Source organism: Gnatocerus cornutus, chromosome 2 (assembly GCF_029298725.1).
Source record: "Gnatocerus cornutus isolate USDA-ARS CGAHR chromosome 2, icGnaCorn1.1, whole genome shotgun sequence".
In the NCBI taxonomy this organism is placed as follows: Eukaryota; Metazoa; Arthropoda; class Insecta; order Coleoptera; family Tenebrionidae; genus Gnatocerus; species Gnatocerus cornutus.
Window position 1 is genome coordinate 21,503,630 of NC_142234.1, and position 15,160 is coordinate 21,518,789.

Consider the following 15,160-nt stretch of genomic DNA (forward strand, 5'->3'; position numbering starts at 1 on the left):
CGAACGTTCATTATGGAGATTCACCTGAATTTCGGTCAAGATAGGTGTGGGGAAAAACTTGGATTTGAATTTATAAACTGTTTAAAAGCGTTTCGGTGTAACACCTTCTGGTCGAACATTTGTTGGTCTGGCGGGCTGAAATTCCAACTTTTTCCAGGCAAAATAGACACAAATACTTCAAAAACTCGGATTATTCCCATAAGGCATATTTATTTTTCCTGGACTATAAGTGGACAGCGGAGTTTGAAATGATACAGTGAAAAATTGTGTAGGAAACTTTGAATAAATGTTGCAGTTTGTCGGGCTGGAAACTTCATCTCCAGACACGCCTGCGTTTCCAAAATTCAACTTCAAATCGGCTTGTTCCGTTAATTCTCCTCTTCTTCGAAAGTTGCTAATGTTGATTTTTCCTCTTTGACAGGTATTTTCTTCATCCTGCCTTGCATCGACGCCTATGCTAGAGTGGATTTACGAACAAGAACTTACGACATCCCCCCACAAGAGGTAAGTCGAAGTTTCTCCTCCATCGATTAAGGAACGCGCTCCTTTTGTCCTTTTCCCGTTCATCCTTCTAAACAACGTCAACTTCTTTGTGTGCGCGACTTTAAAACAATGATATATGACCTAAAAGGGGCAAGTACAAGATATTTCTTTTTTCGTTTTTCTCCGGGAAAGCTCAAGAAAATCTACGTCAAAACCGCGACAATTTCCACATGATGGATGTGGCGGGAAGGCTTTTTATGGGGCGCTTAGTGATAAGAAATATCGGGGAAAACTCATTTATGCAATTTCTAATAACTTTATGTTTAAATGGAATACACGTCTTTGTGGCCTAAAAGGTAGCTTAATGAGTAAGTTTCCACCTTGTTACGGCACAGTAAGTGCACGTCAAGTTCTATTTATAAGTGAATTTAAATGCGAAGAACGTCGTATGAGTTGCGAAAGTTGGATTTTGCCGGGAAATGGAATAAAAAAATGCAAAAAAATGAAGCGGAGGTCGTTTGCCAGGCAGGAAAACGGGTGGAAGAAATCGGTTTAAAAAAAAGATTGTTTTCTTTAAGATACAGTGGTCGTAATTGGAATATAATTTAATTTATTCGAAACGGTGGAAATTTTTTTGGTTCGTGCCAATGTGAAAATTCATCAAAATTGGTTTTTTTGCTCTAAAATGTGAACATTCAGCACACGGAAGAAGCTAATTTTAATTAGTAATTTTGACAAATTCCATTGTTTTAAAATTAAAATTGGCCAAGTTACGAATTTTTAAAAGAGATGGTTAAACATTTTTTATTTGTACAAATATAAAATAAAATTTATAGAAACTCTTCTTTTAAAATTTTAAAATTTAGCGCATTTAATAAACTGATCTTAGATAATAGATTCCCAAAATTTTCTTGTTTTAGAAGTAAAATTGCCCATTTTACGAATTTTTTCACAAAACGGTAAAAACTTTTGATTTCTACGAAAATAACAATTTCTAAAAACTCTCTCTTGCTCTAAAATTTTTGAAATTTAACATCCTTAATAAACTAATTTGAAATAATAAATTCCCCAAATTTTATTCTTTTAGAGGTAAAATTGCCAAAGTTACGATTTTTTATTGAAAACGGTGGAAATTTTGATTGGCACGAAAATAAAAATTTCTAAAATTTTTTTCTTTTGCTCTAAAGTTTTGAAATTTAACACACTTAATAAACTAATTTTAGGTAATAAAGTCCTTAAATTTTATTAATTTAGGATTTAAATTAAACAAGTTACGATTTTTTATTCAAAATAGTGAAAATGTGATTTGTACGAAAATAAAAATTTCTAAAAACTTTCTTTCTTGCTCTAAAATTTTGAAATTGAGCACACTTAATAAACAGAGTTGACTCAATAAATTTCCAAAATTTTATTGTTTTAGAAGTAAAATTGCCCAAATTACAAATTTTTATTTAAAACGGTAAAATTTTTTGATTTGTACGAAAATAAAAATTTCTTAAAATTTTCTCTCTTGCTCTAAAATTTTGAAATTTGATACTCTTAATAAACTAATTTTAGATAAAAAATTTCCCAAATTTCATTGTTCTTGAAGTAAAATTGCACAAGTTACGATTTTTTGTACAAAACGGTGAAAATTTTTGATTTGTACGATTTTTTATTGAAAACGGTGGAAATTTTGTTTGGCACGAAAATAGAAATTTCTAAAATTTTTCTCTTTTGCTCTAAAGTTTTGAAATTTAACACACTTAATAAACTAATTTTAGCTAATAATGTCCTTAAATTTAGTTGATTTAGGATTAAAATTAAACAAGTTACGATTTTTTATTCAAAATAGTGGAAATGTTTGATTTGTACGAAAATAAAAATTTCTAAAAATTTTCTTTCTTGCTCTAAAATTTTGAAATATAGCACACTTAATAAGCAGATTTGACTCAATAAATTTCCAAAATTTTATTGTTTTAGAAGTAAAATTGCCCAAGTTACAAATTTTTATTTAAAACGGTAAAAATTTTTAATTTGTACGAAAATAAAAATTTCTAAAAATTTTCTTTCTTGCTCTAAAATTCTGAAATTTGGTACACTTAATAAACCAATTTTAGATAAAAAATTCCCCAAACTTCATTGTTTTAGAAGTAAAATTGCACAAGTTATTATTTTTTGTACAAAACGGTGAAAATTTTTGATTTGTACGAAAATACAAATTTCTAAAAAATTTCTGTCTTGCTCAAAATTTTTGAAATTTAACATCCTTAATAAACTAATTTGAAATAATAAATTCCCCAAATTTTATTCTTTTAGAGGTAAAATTGCCAAAGTTACGATTTTTTATTGAAAACGGTGGAAATTTTGATTGGCACGAAAATAAAAATTTCTAAAATTTTTCTCTTTTGCTCTAAAGTTTTGAAATTTAACAAACTTAATAAACTAATTTTAGCTAATAGAGTCCTCAAGTTTTGTTGATTTAGGATGAAAATTGCAGGAGTTACGATTTTTTATTCAAAATAGTGAAAATGTTTGATTTGTACAAAAATAAAAATTTCTAAAAACTTTCTTTCTTGCTCTAAAATTTTGAAATTTAGCACACTTAATAAACAGATTTGACTCAATAAATTTCCAAAATTTTATTGTTTTAGAAGTAAAATTGCCCAAGTTACAAATTTTTATTTAAAACAGTAAAAATTTTTAATTTGTACGAAAATAAAAATTTCTAAAAACTTTCTCTCTTGCTGTAAAAATTTTGAAATTTGATACACTTATATTAAACTAATTTTAAATAAAAAAATTTCCAAATTTCATTGTTTTAGAAGTAAAATTGCACAAGTTACGATTTTTTGTACAAAATGGTGAAAATTTTTGATTTGTACGAAAATAAAAATTTCTAAAAATTTCTTTTATTGCTCAAAACTTTTGAAATTTAACACTTTTAATAAACTAGTTTCAAATAATAAATTCCCCAAATTTTATCCCTTTTGAGGTAAAATTGCCAAAGTTACGATTTTTTATTGAAAACGGTGGAAATTTTGATTGGCACGAAAATAAAAATTTCTAAAATTTTTCACTTTTGCTCTAAACTTTTGAAATTTAACAAACTTAATAAACTAATTTTAGCTAATAGAGTCCTCTAGTTTTGTTGATTTAGGATGAAAATTGCAGGAGTTACGATTTTTTATTCAAAATAGTGAAAATGTTTGATTTGTACAAAAATAAAAATTTCTAAAAACTTTCTTTCTTGCTCTAAAATTTTGAAATTTAGCACACTTAATAAACAGATTTGACTCAATAAATTTCCAAAATTTTATTGTTTTAGAAGTAAAATTGCCCAAGTTACAAATTTTTATTTAAAACAGTAAAAATTTTTGATTTGTACGAAAATAAAAATTTCTAAAAACTTTCTCTCTTGCTGTAAAAATTTTGAAATTTGATACACTTATAATAAACTAATTTTAAATAAAAAAATTTCCAAATTTCATTGTTTTAGAAGTAAAATTGCACAAGTTACGATTTTTTGTACAAAACGGTGAAAATTTTTGATTTGTACGAAAATAAAAATTTCTAAAAACTTTCTTTCATGCTCTAAAATTTTGAAATTTAGCACACTTAATAAAAAAATTGTAAGAAATAACTTTCTAAAATTTCATAATTTTAGAGCTAAAATTACCCAAGTTACGATTTTTTGTTCAAAACGGTGGAAATTTTCGATTTGTACGAACATAAAAGTTAAAAACTTTGTCTTTTGCTCTAAAATTTTGAAATTCAGCCCACTTTATAAGCAGATTTTAAATGATAAATCTTCAAAATTTCATTGATTTAGGAGTAAAATTGCCAAAGTTACAAATTTTTTATTCAAGACGGTGAAAATAAAAATATCGAAAAACTTTCTTTCCTGTTCTAAAATTTCGAAATTTTTTCCATCCAGGTCCTAACGAAAGACAGCGTCACCGTATCCGTCGACGCCGTCGTCTACTACCGCGTCTCCAACGCCACGGTGTCCATCGCAAACGTCGAGAACGCCCACCATTCAACCCGTCTCTTGGCTCAAACGACCCTCCGAAACATCATGGGCCAACGCCCGCTCCACGAGATCCTCAGCGAACGCGAAAGCATTTCCCAGCACATGAAGGCCCTCCTCGACGAAGCCACCGACTCCTGGGGGATCAACGTCGAGCGAGTTGAAATGTAAGATTAATTTAATTTTCATTATTTTTATTTAAACATTTTGATTTGCAGCAAAGACGTCAGGTTGCCCGTGCAGCTCCAGAGAGCCATGGCTGCCGAAGCCGAAGCTGCTCGTGAAGCCCGCGCTAAAGTTATCGCCGCCGAAGGCGAGCAGAAAGCCTCCAGAGCTCTGAGGGAGGCTTCTGAGGTGATTGGAGACTCTCCTGCTGCCCTGCAACTGCGATACTTACAGGTGAGTTTTTCTTTATTGTTGTGCATGAGATCTGAAGCTTTTTCCACGCTTGAATGCTCTTGGATTGTATCGTACGCTAGCACCGACTTGACGACTTTGATGACACTGTTTCAAAAGACACGATCTTTTACTTGTAGCGTTAACATTATTTATTCCGTGGCGTTGAGGTTCTCTGCAAATCTTCAGGGTTTTTGCAGAGGGTTTCTCTTGTTGTTGACACTCTCGTTAGTGCCTTGTTCCAAACCGAAATCTTAGTAAATTAGACCCTTTAGGATAGTCATAGTAGATAGTTTTTAGGGTGGGAAGTATAAGGAAGATTATATTAACACTAGTTGCTTGTAACTAACCGCCAGTACTCAACTTACAATTTAACATTTTATGTTTGTCACGTCTAATTTCTTTGAAGTTTGATGACTTCCCGTCGTCTTTAAGTACACTCTCCTGTCCACTTTCCACGGCATTAAAAACTTAAGCCATCAGGAGTGAGCTTAAACCTCATTTTCATGCAACAGCGCTCGGAAAGTTTAGTGGTAAAATGGGTCGGCTGAATGGTATTGATGGTGGCTCGGATGGAAACAGCGATGAATCACAATTTGGCTTCCAGGGATGACAGGGTAAAATTCTCGCCCTTGCCTTAATTAACTGGTTTTCCTCTTCTTCTATGACAACAGAATTTCATAATCTTCCTTGTATAAGGCCCACTTTAGCTTAGAACCTGTCACGTGTCGTAAACTGATTGGTTGCTTCTGTTAGACGTTGAACACGATTTCGTCGGAGAAGAATTCGACCATCGTTTTTCCGCTGCCGATCGATATTCTTTCGTACTTCATCAAGTGCAAAGGGGCCGATATTAAGAGTCCTTTTTAAGGATTCGAGGATTTCGTGATGGGCCTAGTTTGCGAGACGCCATCGAATTTTATGTCCTATTTATATGTGTGTCCTCGTCGCCGTTAGTGTCTTTCCTATATAATATGTGTGGATTCGATTTTTTTTATTCTGAGCTTCAGTTTGACGTTTTAATGAGGCACATTGTACACTCGTCTTTCAGTATTATATGTATGACGTCACCGTTTAATTATTCCGGATAAGAGGAATAATTGGCGTTTTGCACGTTCAGGTTAAGATAGCAAGTAGAAGTTTTAGGGCAAATTTTAAATATTTCAATGCAGTGCACTAAGGCAATCGATTAAAGTAATTTGTAGCAGGGGTGTAATCGTCTTTATTGGAGCCCTGCGTATCTCAAACTAGACATTACTATAGTGTTGTTATCAATTTTTATATGATGTAACATCAAAAACACCAGAATTTGAGGTTTTTAAGAGCTCTTCTCTAGTCTGTCGCATTTAAATTCAAAGTTTAAGTAAAATAAATTAGTGTAATTTAAAGTAGTAAAAACCCTCGAGAAATTTTGGATGAAATTTGTACTGGAGCTGTGGAACATCATTTCTGAAGTAGTATTGCCATTTCTGATTCTAAATCCGATGGTCGTTTTGTGTCATCAGGTCAGGACTTAGAGATATTGGTAAAATACGTTGTTTTGAGTACTCCGCATTCAAAAAAAATTCTAACTTTTCGAATTTTTACGCCACGTCAACTAAATTTGGAGTGGTTACTAATTAATTTAAGCTATTCTATTAATTGTGCAAAATTGCAAAATTTTAGACGAAAAGAGACAAATTTTGGAATGTTTTATTTCGGGAAAGAATCAAAAACTTTTGAATAGAAATGTTAAGGGATGTAACTCTAATTGTAAAAATGTGAGTCAAGCAAAACAAATTTTGGAAATTTTTAGTCTGAAGATGAACAGAAATTCCCCAAAAAAAATTAGATTTTCTAATTCTGACAATTTTTTGCCACTTGAACTAAATTTGGAACTCATTTGGAGTTGCTTATTAACTGACTTAAATTGCAAAAATGTGAGTCAAGCAAGACAAATTTTGGAAATTTTTAGTCTGAAAATGAACAAAAATTCCCACAAGAAAAAATTAGAACTTCTAACTCCGACATTTTTTTTGCCACGTCAACTAAATTTGGGGAGATTACTAATTCATACTTTCTTATTAATTGTGCCAAATTGCAAAATTATAGACCAAAAGAAACAAATATTGAATTGTTTTATTTTAGGAACAAACCGAAAACTTTAGAAAAAAATAGTAATGGCTCTAACGCTGGTAATTTTAGCGCCACAGTAATCAAATTTGGGGAGGTAACTTATTTGGAATTACTTATTAACTGTTTTAAATTTCAAAATTGTGGGTCAAACAGAACAAATTTTACAATTTTTAATCTAAAGATGAACAAAAAATTATCAAAAAAAATATTAAAATTTCTGACTCTAGTACTTTTTGCTCCACGTCGACTAAATTTGGGAAGGTTAATAATTCAAACTTTTTTATTAGTTGTGCTGAAGTGCAAAATTGTAAACCAAAAGACACAAATTTTAGAATTTTTTATTTTGAGGATGAACCAAAAACTCTTGGAAAAGTATGTCAAAGGCTGTAACTCTGGTAATTTTGGCGCTATAGTAATCAAATTTGGGCACGTTACTGATTTGGAATTGCTTATTAACTGTCTAAAATTGCAAAATTGTTGGTCAAACAAGACAAATTTTAGAAATTTTTGATCTAAAGATGAACAAAAAATTACTAAAAATAATATTAAAATTTCTAACTCTGGTACTTTTTACCCCACGAGGACCAAATTTGAGGAGGTTACTAATTCGAATTGTTTTATTAGTTGTGTTAAATTGCAAAATTATAGACCAAAAGACACAAATTTTAGATTTTTTTATTTTGAGAATGAACCAAAAACTCTTGGAAAAGTATGTCAAAGGCTGTAACTCTGGTAATTTTAGCGCTATAGTAATCAAATTGGGAAAGGTTACTCATTTATAGCTGCTTATTAACTGTCTTTAATTACAAAATTGTAGATCTAATAAGGATAAATTTTAGAAATTTTTAATCTGAAGAAAAACAGAAAATTACCAAAAAAATATTAAAATTTCTAACTCTTTTAATTTTCATGCTACGTCAACTAAATTTAGAAAGGTTACTAATTTAAACTTGTTTAATAATTGTGCCAAATTGCAAAATTATAGACCAAAAGAAACAAATTTTGAAATTTTTTATTATGGGATAAACCAAAAATTTTTGAAAAAATATGTTAAGAGCTGTAGCTCCGGTAATTTAGGCGCCATAACAATTAAATTTGGAGAGGTTATTCATTTAGGGTTGCTTATTAACTGTCTCAAATTACAAAATTGTAGATCTAATAAGATAAATTTTAAAAAATTTTAATTTGAAGAAGAACAGAAAATTACCAAAAAAATATTAAAATTTCTAACTCTTATAATTTTTACGCTACGTCAACTAAATTTAGAGAGGTTACTAATTTAAACTTGTCTAATAATTGTGCCAAATTGCAAAATTATAGACCAAAAGAAACAAATTTTGAAATTTTTATTTTGGGATAAACCGAAAATTTTTGAAAAAATATGTTAAGAGCTGTAACTCCGGTAATTTAGGCGCCATAACAATTAAATTTGGGGAGGTTATTCATTTAGGGTTGCTTATTAACTGTCTAAAATCACAAAATTGTAGATCTAATAAGACAAATTTTAGAAATTTTTAATCTGACAAGAACAGAAAATTACCAAAAAAATATTAAAATTTCTAACTCTTTCAATTTTTACGCTACGTCAACTAAATTTAGAGAGGTTACTAATTTAGATTTTCCTAATAATTGTGCCAAATTGCAAAAATATAGACCAAAAAAAAAAACAAATTTTGAAATTTTTTATTTTGGGATAAACCAAAAATTTTTGAAAAAATATTTTAAGAGCTGTAACTCTGTTAATTTAGGCGCCACAACAATTAAATTTGGGGAGGTTACTCATTTAGGGTTGCTTATTAACTGCCTCAAATTACAAAATTGTAGATCTAATAAGATAAATTTTAGAAATTTTTAAATTGAAGAAGAACAGAAAATTACCAAAAAAATATTAAAATTTCTAACTCTTATAATTTTTACGCTACGTCAACTAAATTTAGTGAGGTTACTAATTTAAACTTTCTTAATAATTGTGCCAAATTGTAAAATTGTAGACCAAAAGAAACAAATTTTGAAATTTTTTATTTTGGGATAATCCGAAAAATTTTAAAAAAATATGTGATGAGCTGTAACTCCGGTAATTTAGGCGCCACAACAATCAAATTTGGGGAGGTTACTCATTTAGGGTTGCTTATTAATTGTCTCAAATTACAAAATTGTAGATCTAATAAGACAAATTTTAGAAATTTTTAATCTGAAGATGAACAGAAAATTACCAAAAAAATATTAAAATTTCTCACTCTTTAGAGAGGTTACTAATTTAAACTTTCTTAATAATTGTACCAAATTGCAAAATTATAGACCAAACGACTACTTTAGAAGTGACTTTTCACTGCTCCATTACTAGTAGAATGTCTCAAAAATTCACAGATTTTTTTTTTATTTTGCCACTGAGTGTTAATATCACTGTTACCAACTCACAATTTCATTCTATATTTTAATCAAAAGACGACAATAGAATAAGAGGAAAGTTTATCAAAAATTGTAATTGTATAATTAATTGTTACTGTTAAATCATAAAAGTGTTATTTTATTAACATTTTAAAAATTTTATTAACTGTAATACCCAAAATAAACAATTTTTGATTACTTTATTTTATAATAAAATGTTACTAAATGTCTAAATAGTTATAAAGGAACAACCGAACAAAAACTAGTAATTTTCAGAGTCTATCGGTTGTAATTACTGAGTGTTTAATAAAAAGTTGCAACCTCCTGTGTTCCCGCTTCTGCAGTTTCACAGAAACTCACATTTCGTGATCTGATGTCGCGAATTAAATTAAATTTTTAAACTTTTATAAGGTAAAAGGGTCCACCCCGTTCTTAAAAGATATCAAGGTGTTTTATATTATTAAAGGAATAGTATTATTAGATCACTCTGTATAGTCTTCCAAACTTAATTGTACCATAACTTGGATGCGTATTTGCAGGCTATGCGTCCATTAGTGCCAAACAGTACTTCGCCGAGCATTTGGAAATACAGGGTGGTCAGTACAGTAAACCAAAACCTAACTTCACTCTATAAAATCGGCTGTGCGAACAAAGCCATCAAATATTCTGTGTTATAATTAAGACGACGGGCTATATTACCACTTGTTAGCCTAATTAGTTATAAATAATTGTGTGGGTTAGTACCCGTTCATATGCACACGCTTGAAATTGAGTCACTGTATATAATCAACCCATATAATAAATGTAGTGTGACCATAGGCTTCTTGTCACCGTTTTGAAGCCACCTTCACTCCTGTCTGTATTTTTTGATCACAGTTTTCTCTCGATCCACTGTATTGACTCAATAAACAAGACTTGACCGAGCATTCCATGTTTTGCTTCAAACCTTCAAACTCACTGTCACTAGCTTAAGTACCCGGAATCAACCCAAAATGCTTTCCAGACTCTAAACACAATCTCAGCCGAGAAGAATTCGACTATCGTGTTTCCGCTCCCTATCGATATGTTGACGTACTTCATGAAAGCCCACGAGGCCTCTTCATAAAGAGGGTAAGAAGTGTTAACTTGTTGATCTCTAGATCCATCGAGGGACGTTTTACCGCACCGTAAGTTTTCAAACACGTTTTCGCGCACATTTTCTCATGTATGCTACCTTTACATTGTTGTTCTTGATGTTATTGTAAAAATGTATTGTATAAAGTTACGTAATAAAGTTCTTTAATAATTGGCGTGTTTTTGGGGCGGAGGTATAATCTTCCTTGTTGACCACCGATTTTGTGGATTGTTTGACGTCAATATGATTTCTGTTAGACGTTGAACTCGATATCGACCGGAAAGAATTCGACGATTGTGTTTCCGCTTCCGATCGACGTGCTTTCGTACTTCGTCAAGGTCCAAGAAGCGCTGGATGATGAGAATCAAATTCGTGTCTAATTGTGTCCTTGCACCAAAGGTGTCCAAAGTAGTGTGTACACTTAGTGGAGGTGGAAATGCATGTTAGTTTGATGTGGACACGCTGTAGATTTTACAAGGAATTAGCAAAACACGCTGTATTATGTACAGATAATTGAGTAAAACGCAAGTCGGCGTAGATTTATTACTTTTATAATTTTTACAAATTAAATAAGACACGTCCGAAATGTCGATTCAACGAAATATTAATTTTTATTTATTGTGTAATTTCGAACGCTGTTTACCAGCTCTAATCCGTGATCTAAATTAATAGGAGGGTTACAAAACAAACATTTCCATACCACGGAATAGATAATGAACTCTCTTAAATTCATGCATAAATTTTAATTACAAATGTGGCCAAATAACAAGTGATGTTACTAACTGTTTTTCAATTTTGTTAGATTAGTTATTTAGCTAGCCAAAAGTAGTGCCAAAAACTGGGAATTTACAGGGTGATTTTTTATAAATTTTATTAAATTATTTATGTAAAAAGAAGAGAAGCCACTATATCTAAAGTTGAATCAAAATAATTAATAGCACTAGTTAAGTAATTGTGAGGAAAATTGTACTGGAGACGTGGAATGGTGTTTCGATTCATCAGGTCCGGATTCAGCGATATTTTTTTAGGTTCAATTGTACAAAAATTATTTTTTAATGTTTTTTTTTTAAATTTGGAAAGTTGTGGGATTGGTCGACGGTGTTTTCGTACTTCATAAGCTTTTTAACGACCTATAAAACTTGTTGCTAGAAGTACTTGCTGTAATATTTTTAAAACTGATTGGATATCGTTGTGATTTTTATCCGCAATTTTGGATATAACTCAAAAATTATTACATCGATTTTTAATTGTGATGCATCGTTGTAAAGATTGAGATTTTGTTTATTTAACACGCTGACAAAAACATTTCTGTTTCTTATCGTTTAGAAGCTACAGAATAAAAAGCATTAAGTTTTTCAATTTATTTTTTGGTAATTTCATAAAAAAATTAATTTCATTGCTTTAAAAATTCTACATTTTAGACACATTTTGAGTTTTAAAATAACTTTGTCTAAGTACAAAAATTTAGAACAAAAAATAATTGACACTTTTAGAAAATTTTATTTTAGGACGAACTAAATATTTTCAATTTTTTTTTTAATAAAATTCGTATCTTTGTTAGTTTTTTAGTTATGACAATGAAATTTGGGCAGGTTATTACCTCTAAAGCGTTTATTAACCGTCTCAAAATGATAAATTTTAGAACAAGAAATGGAGACTTTAGAATTTTTTTTTTAAACGAATCAAAAATTTTCTCCATTTTTATTGTAAAATTCGTATCTTTGTTAGTTTTTTAGTTACGACTATGAAATTTTAGGCAGTTATTACTTTTAATATGCTTATTAACGATGCCAAATTGTAGAATTTTAGAACAAGGAATAGAAATTTTAAAAAATTTTTGTTTTAGGACCATCCAATAATTTTGAACTTTTTTTTAGGAAAATTTGTATCTTTGTTAGTTTTATAGTTACGACAATGAAATTTGGGAAAATTATTATTCTTAAAGCGTTCATTTTCTGTGCCAAAGTGCAAAATTTTAGAACAAGAAATAGAGATTTTAGAAAATTTTATTTTAGGACAAATCAAAAATTTTCAGTATTTTTATAATAAAATTCGTATCTTTGTTAGTTCTTTAGCTATAACAATGAAATTTGGGCAGGTCATTATCTCTAAAGCGTTTATTAACTGTGTCAAAATTCAAAATTTTTAAACAAGAAATGGAGACTTTAGAATTTTTTTTTAAAAACGAATCAAAAATTTTCTCCATTTTTATTGTAAAATTCGTATCTTTGTTAGTTTTTTAGTTACGACTATGAAATTTTAAGCAGTTATTACTTATAATGTGTTTATTAACTGTGCCAAATTGTAGAATTTTAGAACAAAAAATAAAAATTTTAGATATTTTTTGTTTTAGGACTATCCAATAATTTTGAACTTTTCTTTAGGAAAATTTGTATCTTTGTTAGTTTGATAGTTACGATAATGAAGTTTGGGAAAATTATTATTCTTAAAGCGTTCATCTTCTGTGCCAAAGTGCAAAATTTTAGAACAAGAAATAGAGATTTTAGAAAATTTTATTTTAGAACAAATCAAAAATTTTCAGTATTTTTATAATAAAATTCGTATCTTTGTTAGTTTTTTAGCTATAACAATGAAATTTGGGCAGGTCATTATCTCTAAAGCGTTTATTAACTGTGTCAAAATGCAAAATTTTAGAACAAGAAATGGAAATTTTAGAATTTTTTTTTTAAACGAATAAAAAATTTTCTCCATTTTTATTGTAAAATTCGTATCTATATTAGTTTTTTAGTTACGATTATAAAATTTTAGGCAGTTATTACTCTTTATGTGTTTATTAACTGTGCCAAATTGTAGAATTTTAGAACAAAAAATAAAAATTTTAGATATTTTTTGTTTTAGGACCATCCAATAATTTTGAACTTTTCTTTAGGAAAATTTGTATCTTTGTTAGTTTTATAGTTACGACGATGAAATTTGGGAAAATTATTATTCTTAAAGCGTTCATCTTCTGTGCCAAAGTGCAAAATTTTAGAACAAGAAATAGAGATTTTAGAAAATTTTATTTTAGGTCAAATCAAAAATTTTTAGCATTTTTATAATAAAATTCGTATCTTTGTTAGTTTTTTAGTTATGACAATAAAATTTGGGCAGATCATTATATCTAAAGCGTTTATTAACTGTGTCAAAGTGCAAAATTTTAGAACAAGAAATGGAATTTTTTTTTTAAAACGAATCAAAAATTTTCTCAATTTTTATTATAAAATTCGTATCTTTGTTACTTTTTTAGTTACGACTATAATATTTTAGGCTGTTATTATTTCTAATGTCTTTATTAACTGTGCCAAATTATAGGATTTTAGAACAAGAAATAGAAATTTAAAAAAAAAATTTCTTAAGACAAACCAAATATTTTCAGCGTTTTTATATTAAAATTATATTCATTGTTCTGTAACTTCTAAATGGCAAGAGACAATATTGCGTTTAACACTTCTTTGAAAAGCAGAGATCTCAGCTTTTATAATTCTCAAATTTCTTGGAAAAAACTAACTTCATCAGCGACTTCTGCAGTTCTTTAGAAAGCTTATTTAATTGCCTTTCCAACGATATATTATAGAGTTTCATGACTTTGCAAGTTAAGACAACAAAATTGAACGTGGGATCTTCACGAAAAACTAATTTTACCAATATCTCTGAGTCCTGACCTGAAGGAGCAAAACGGACAACTTTCCACTGCTCCAGTACAAACTTCGTTCAAAAGTTCTTGACTACTTAATGTTAAGAAACTCGTAAAAACACGTGCAATAAAAATGTTTTCGTACACTTTATCTTCTATGAAATTGATAAAAATCGCTCAATTATCAGAAATATCAATTGTTGTACTCGTATTTGTTATTTTATTATGAATGAATAATTCGAAAAATTGCCTATAAATTACAAATGGGCTACAAGGAGCAAAGAAAAAAAATCCGATTATATTGATTTTTCGAATTATTCCTGAAAATTCGTAGTTCTCCAAAATTGTACTTTTCCCATTCTGTCCCAAAAATGTATTGGATCTGAACATATTAATAAACTCTCTAGCACCCAAATTCGTATTTGTTACAAGGCACGTCCACTCCGCCGTGAAATTAGCATGTATGTTAATATTGCATAATTAAAACTAATTAAAATCCAATTCACTCAATGCGTCCATAATTGATGTCATTTGAAACAACCTGTGATCGCTTCCTCCACGTCTTGCGACTTTAATATTAACATCTTTCGTTCTCCTCCTTTCATATAATTAGTGGAAGTTACGGTGTGCATGGTTCTTATAAGGTTTAAGTAATTAGCAGTTGTAGTGGCTTGCCTTAGAAGCTGAGTCTACTAATTAATTTACCTGAATACTGCAAATTTGCTGTATTGTTGCAATCTAGGTCGTAGTAATTGAATGCGAATTTAGCTGCTCTAACATTTGCTGTGGAAATAGTTAACACGAATTGATTAATTTGCAGACTTTAAACTCAATCTCGGCTGAAAGAAACTCTACCATAGTTTTTCCTCTTCCTATCGACATTCTGGCGTACTTCCTCAAACCCAAAACTTCAGACTCTTCGTAATTAGGTCGACGTGGGATTATCAGACTTGTACTTATTTTATCGATGTATAAATTAGACTAAGGAGTTAATACTAATAAAGATTTATATACGTGTGTA

The 15,160-nt window shown here is 29.6% G+C and overlaps 1 protein-coding gene across 11 annotated transcripts in view; it reads left to right on the top strand.

Annotated features, from left to right (window-relative positions):
- The window catches only part of LOC148180081 (band 7 protein AGAP004871), a 65,210-nt gene extending 50,050 nt beyond the window's left edge, over positions 1-15,160 (top strand). For 3 of the 11 annotated variants that reach the window (XM_088050637.1, XM_088050640.1, XM_088050641.1), the window contains 4 exons: positions 422-504; positions 4,400-4,659; positions 4,711-4,891; positions 10,763-10,900. In XM_088050637.1, the coding sequence (XP_087906763.1) occupies positions 422-504; positions 4,400-4,659; positions 4,711-4,891; positions 10,763-10,885 (647 nt within the window). In that variant the 3' untranslated portion in view covers positions 10,886-10,900. Of the gene's footprint in view, positions 1-421; positions 505-4,399; positions 4,660-4,710; positions 4,892-5,644; positions 6,122-10,394; positions 10,679-10,762; positions 10,905-14,959 lie in introns of those variants that run through there. The other 8 variants (XM_088050632.1, XM_088050634.1, XM_088050639.1 and 5 more) reach the window with 6 other exon arrangements.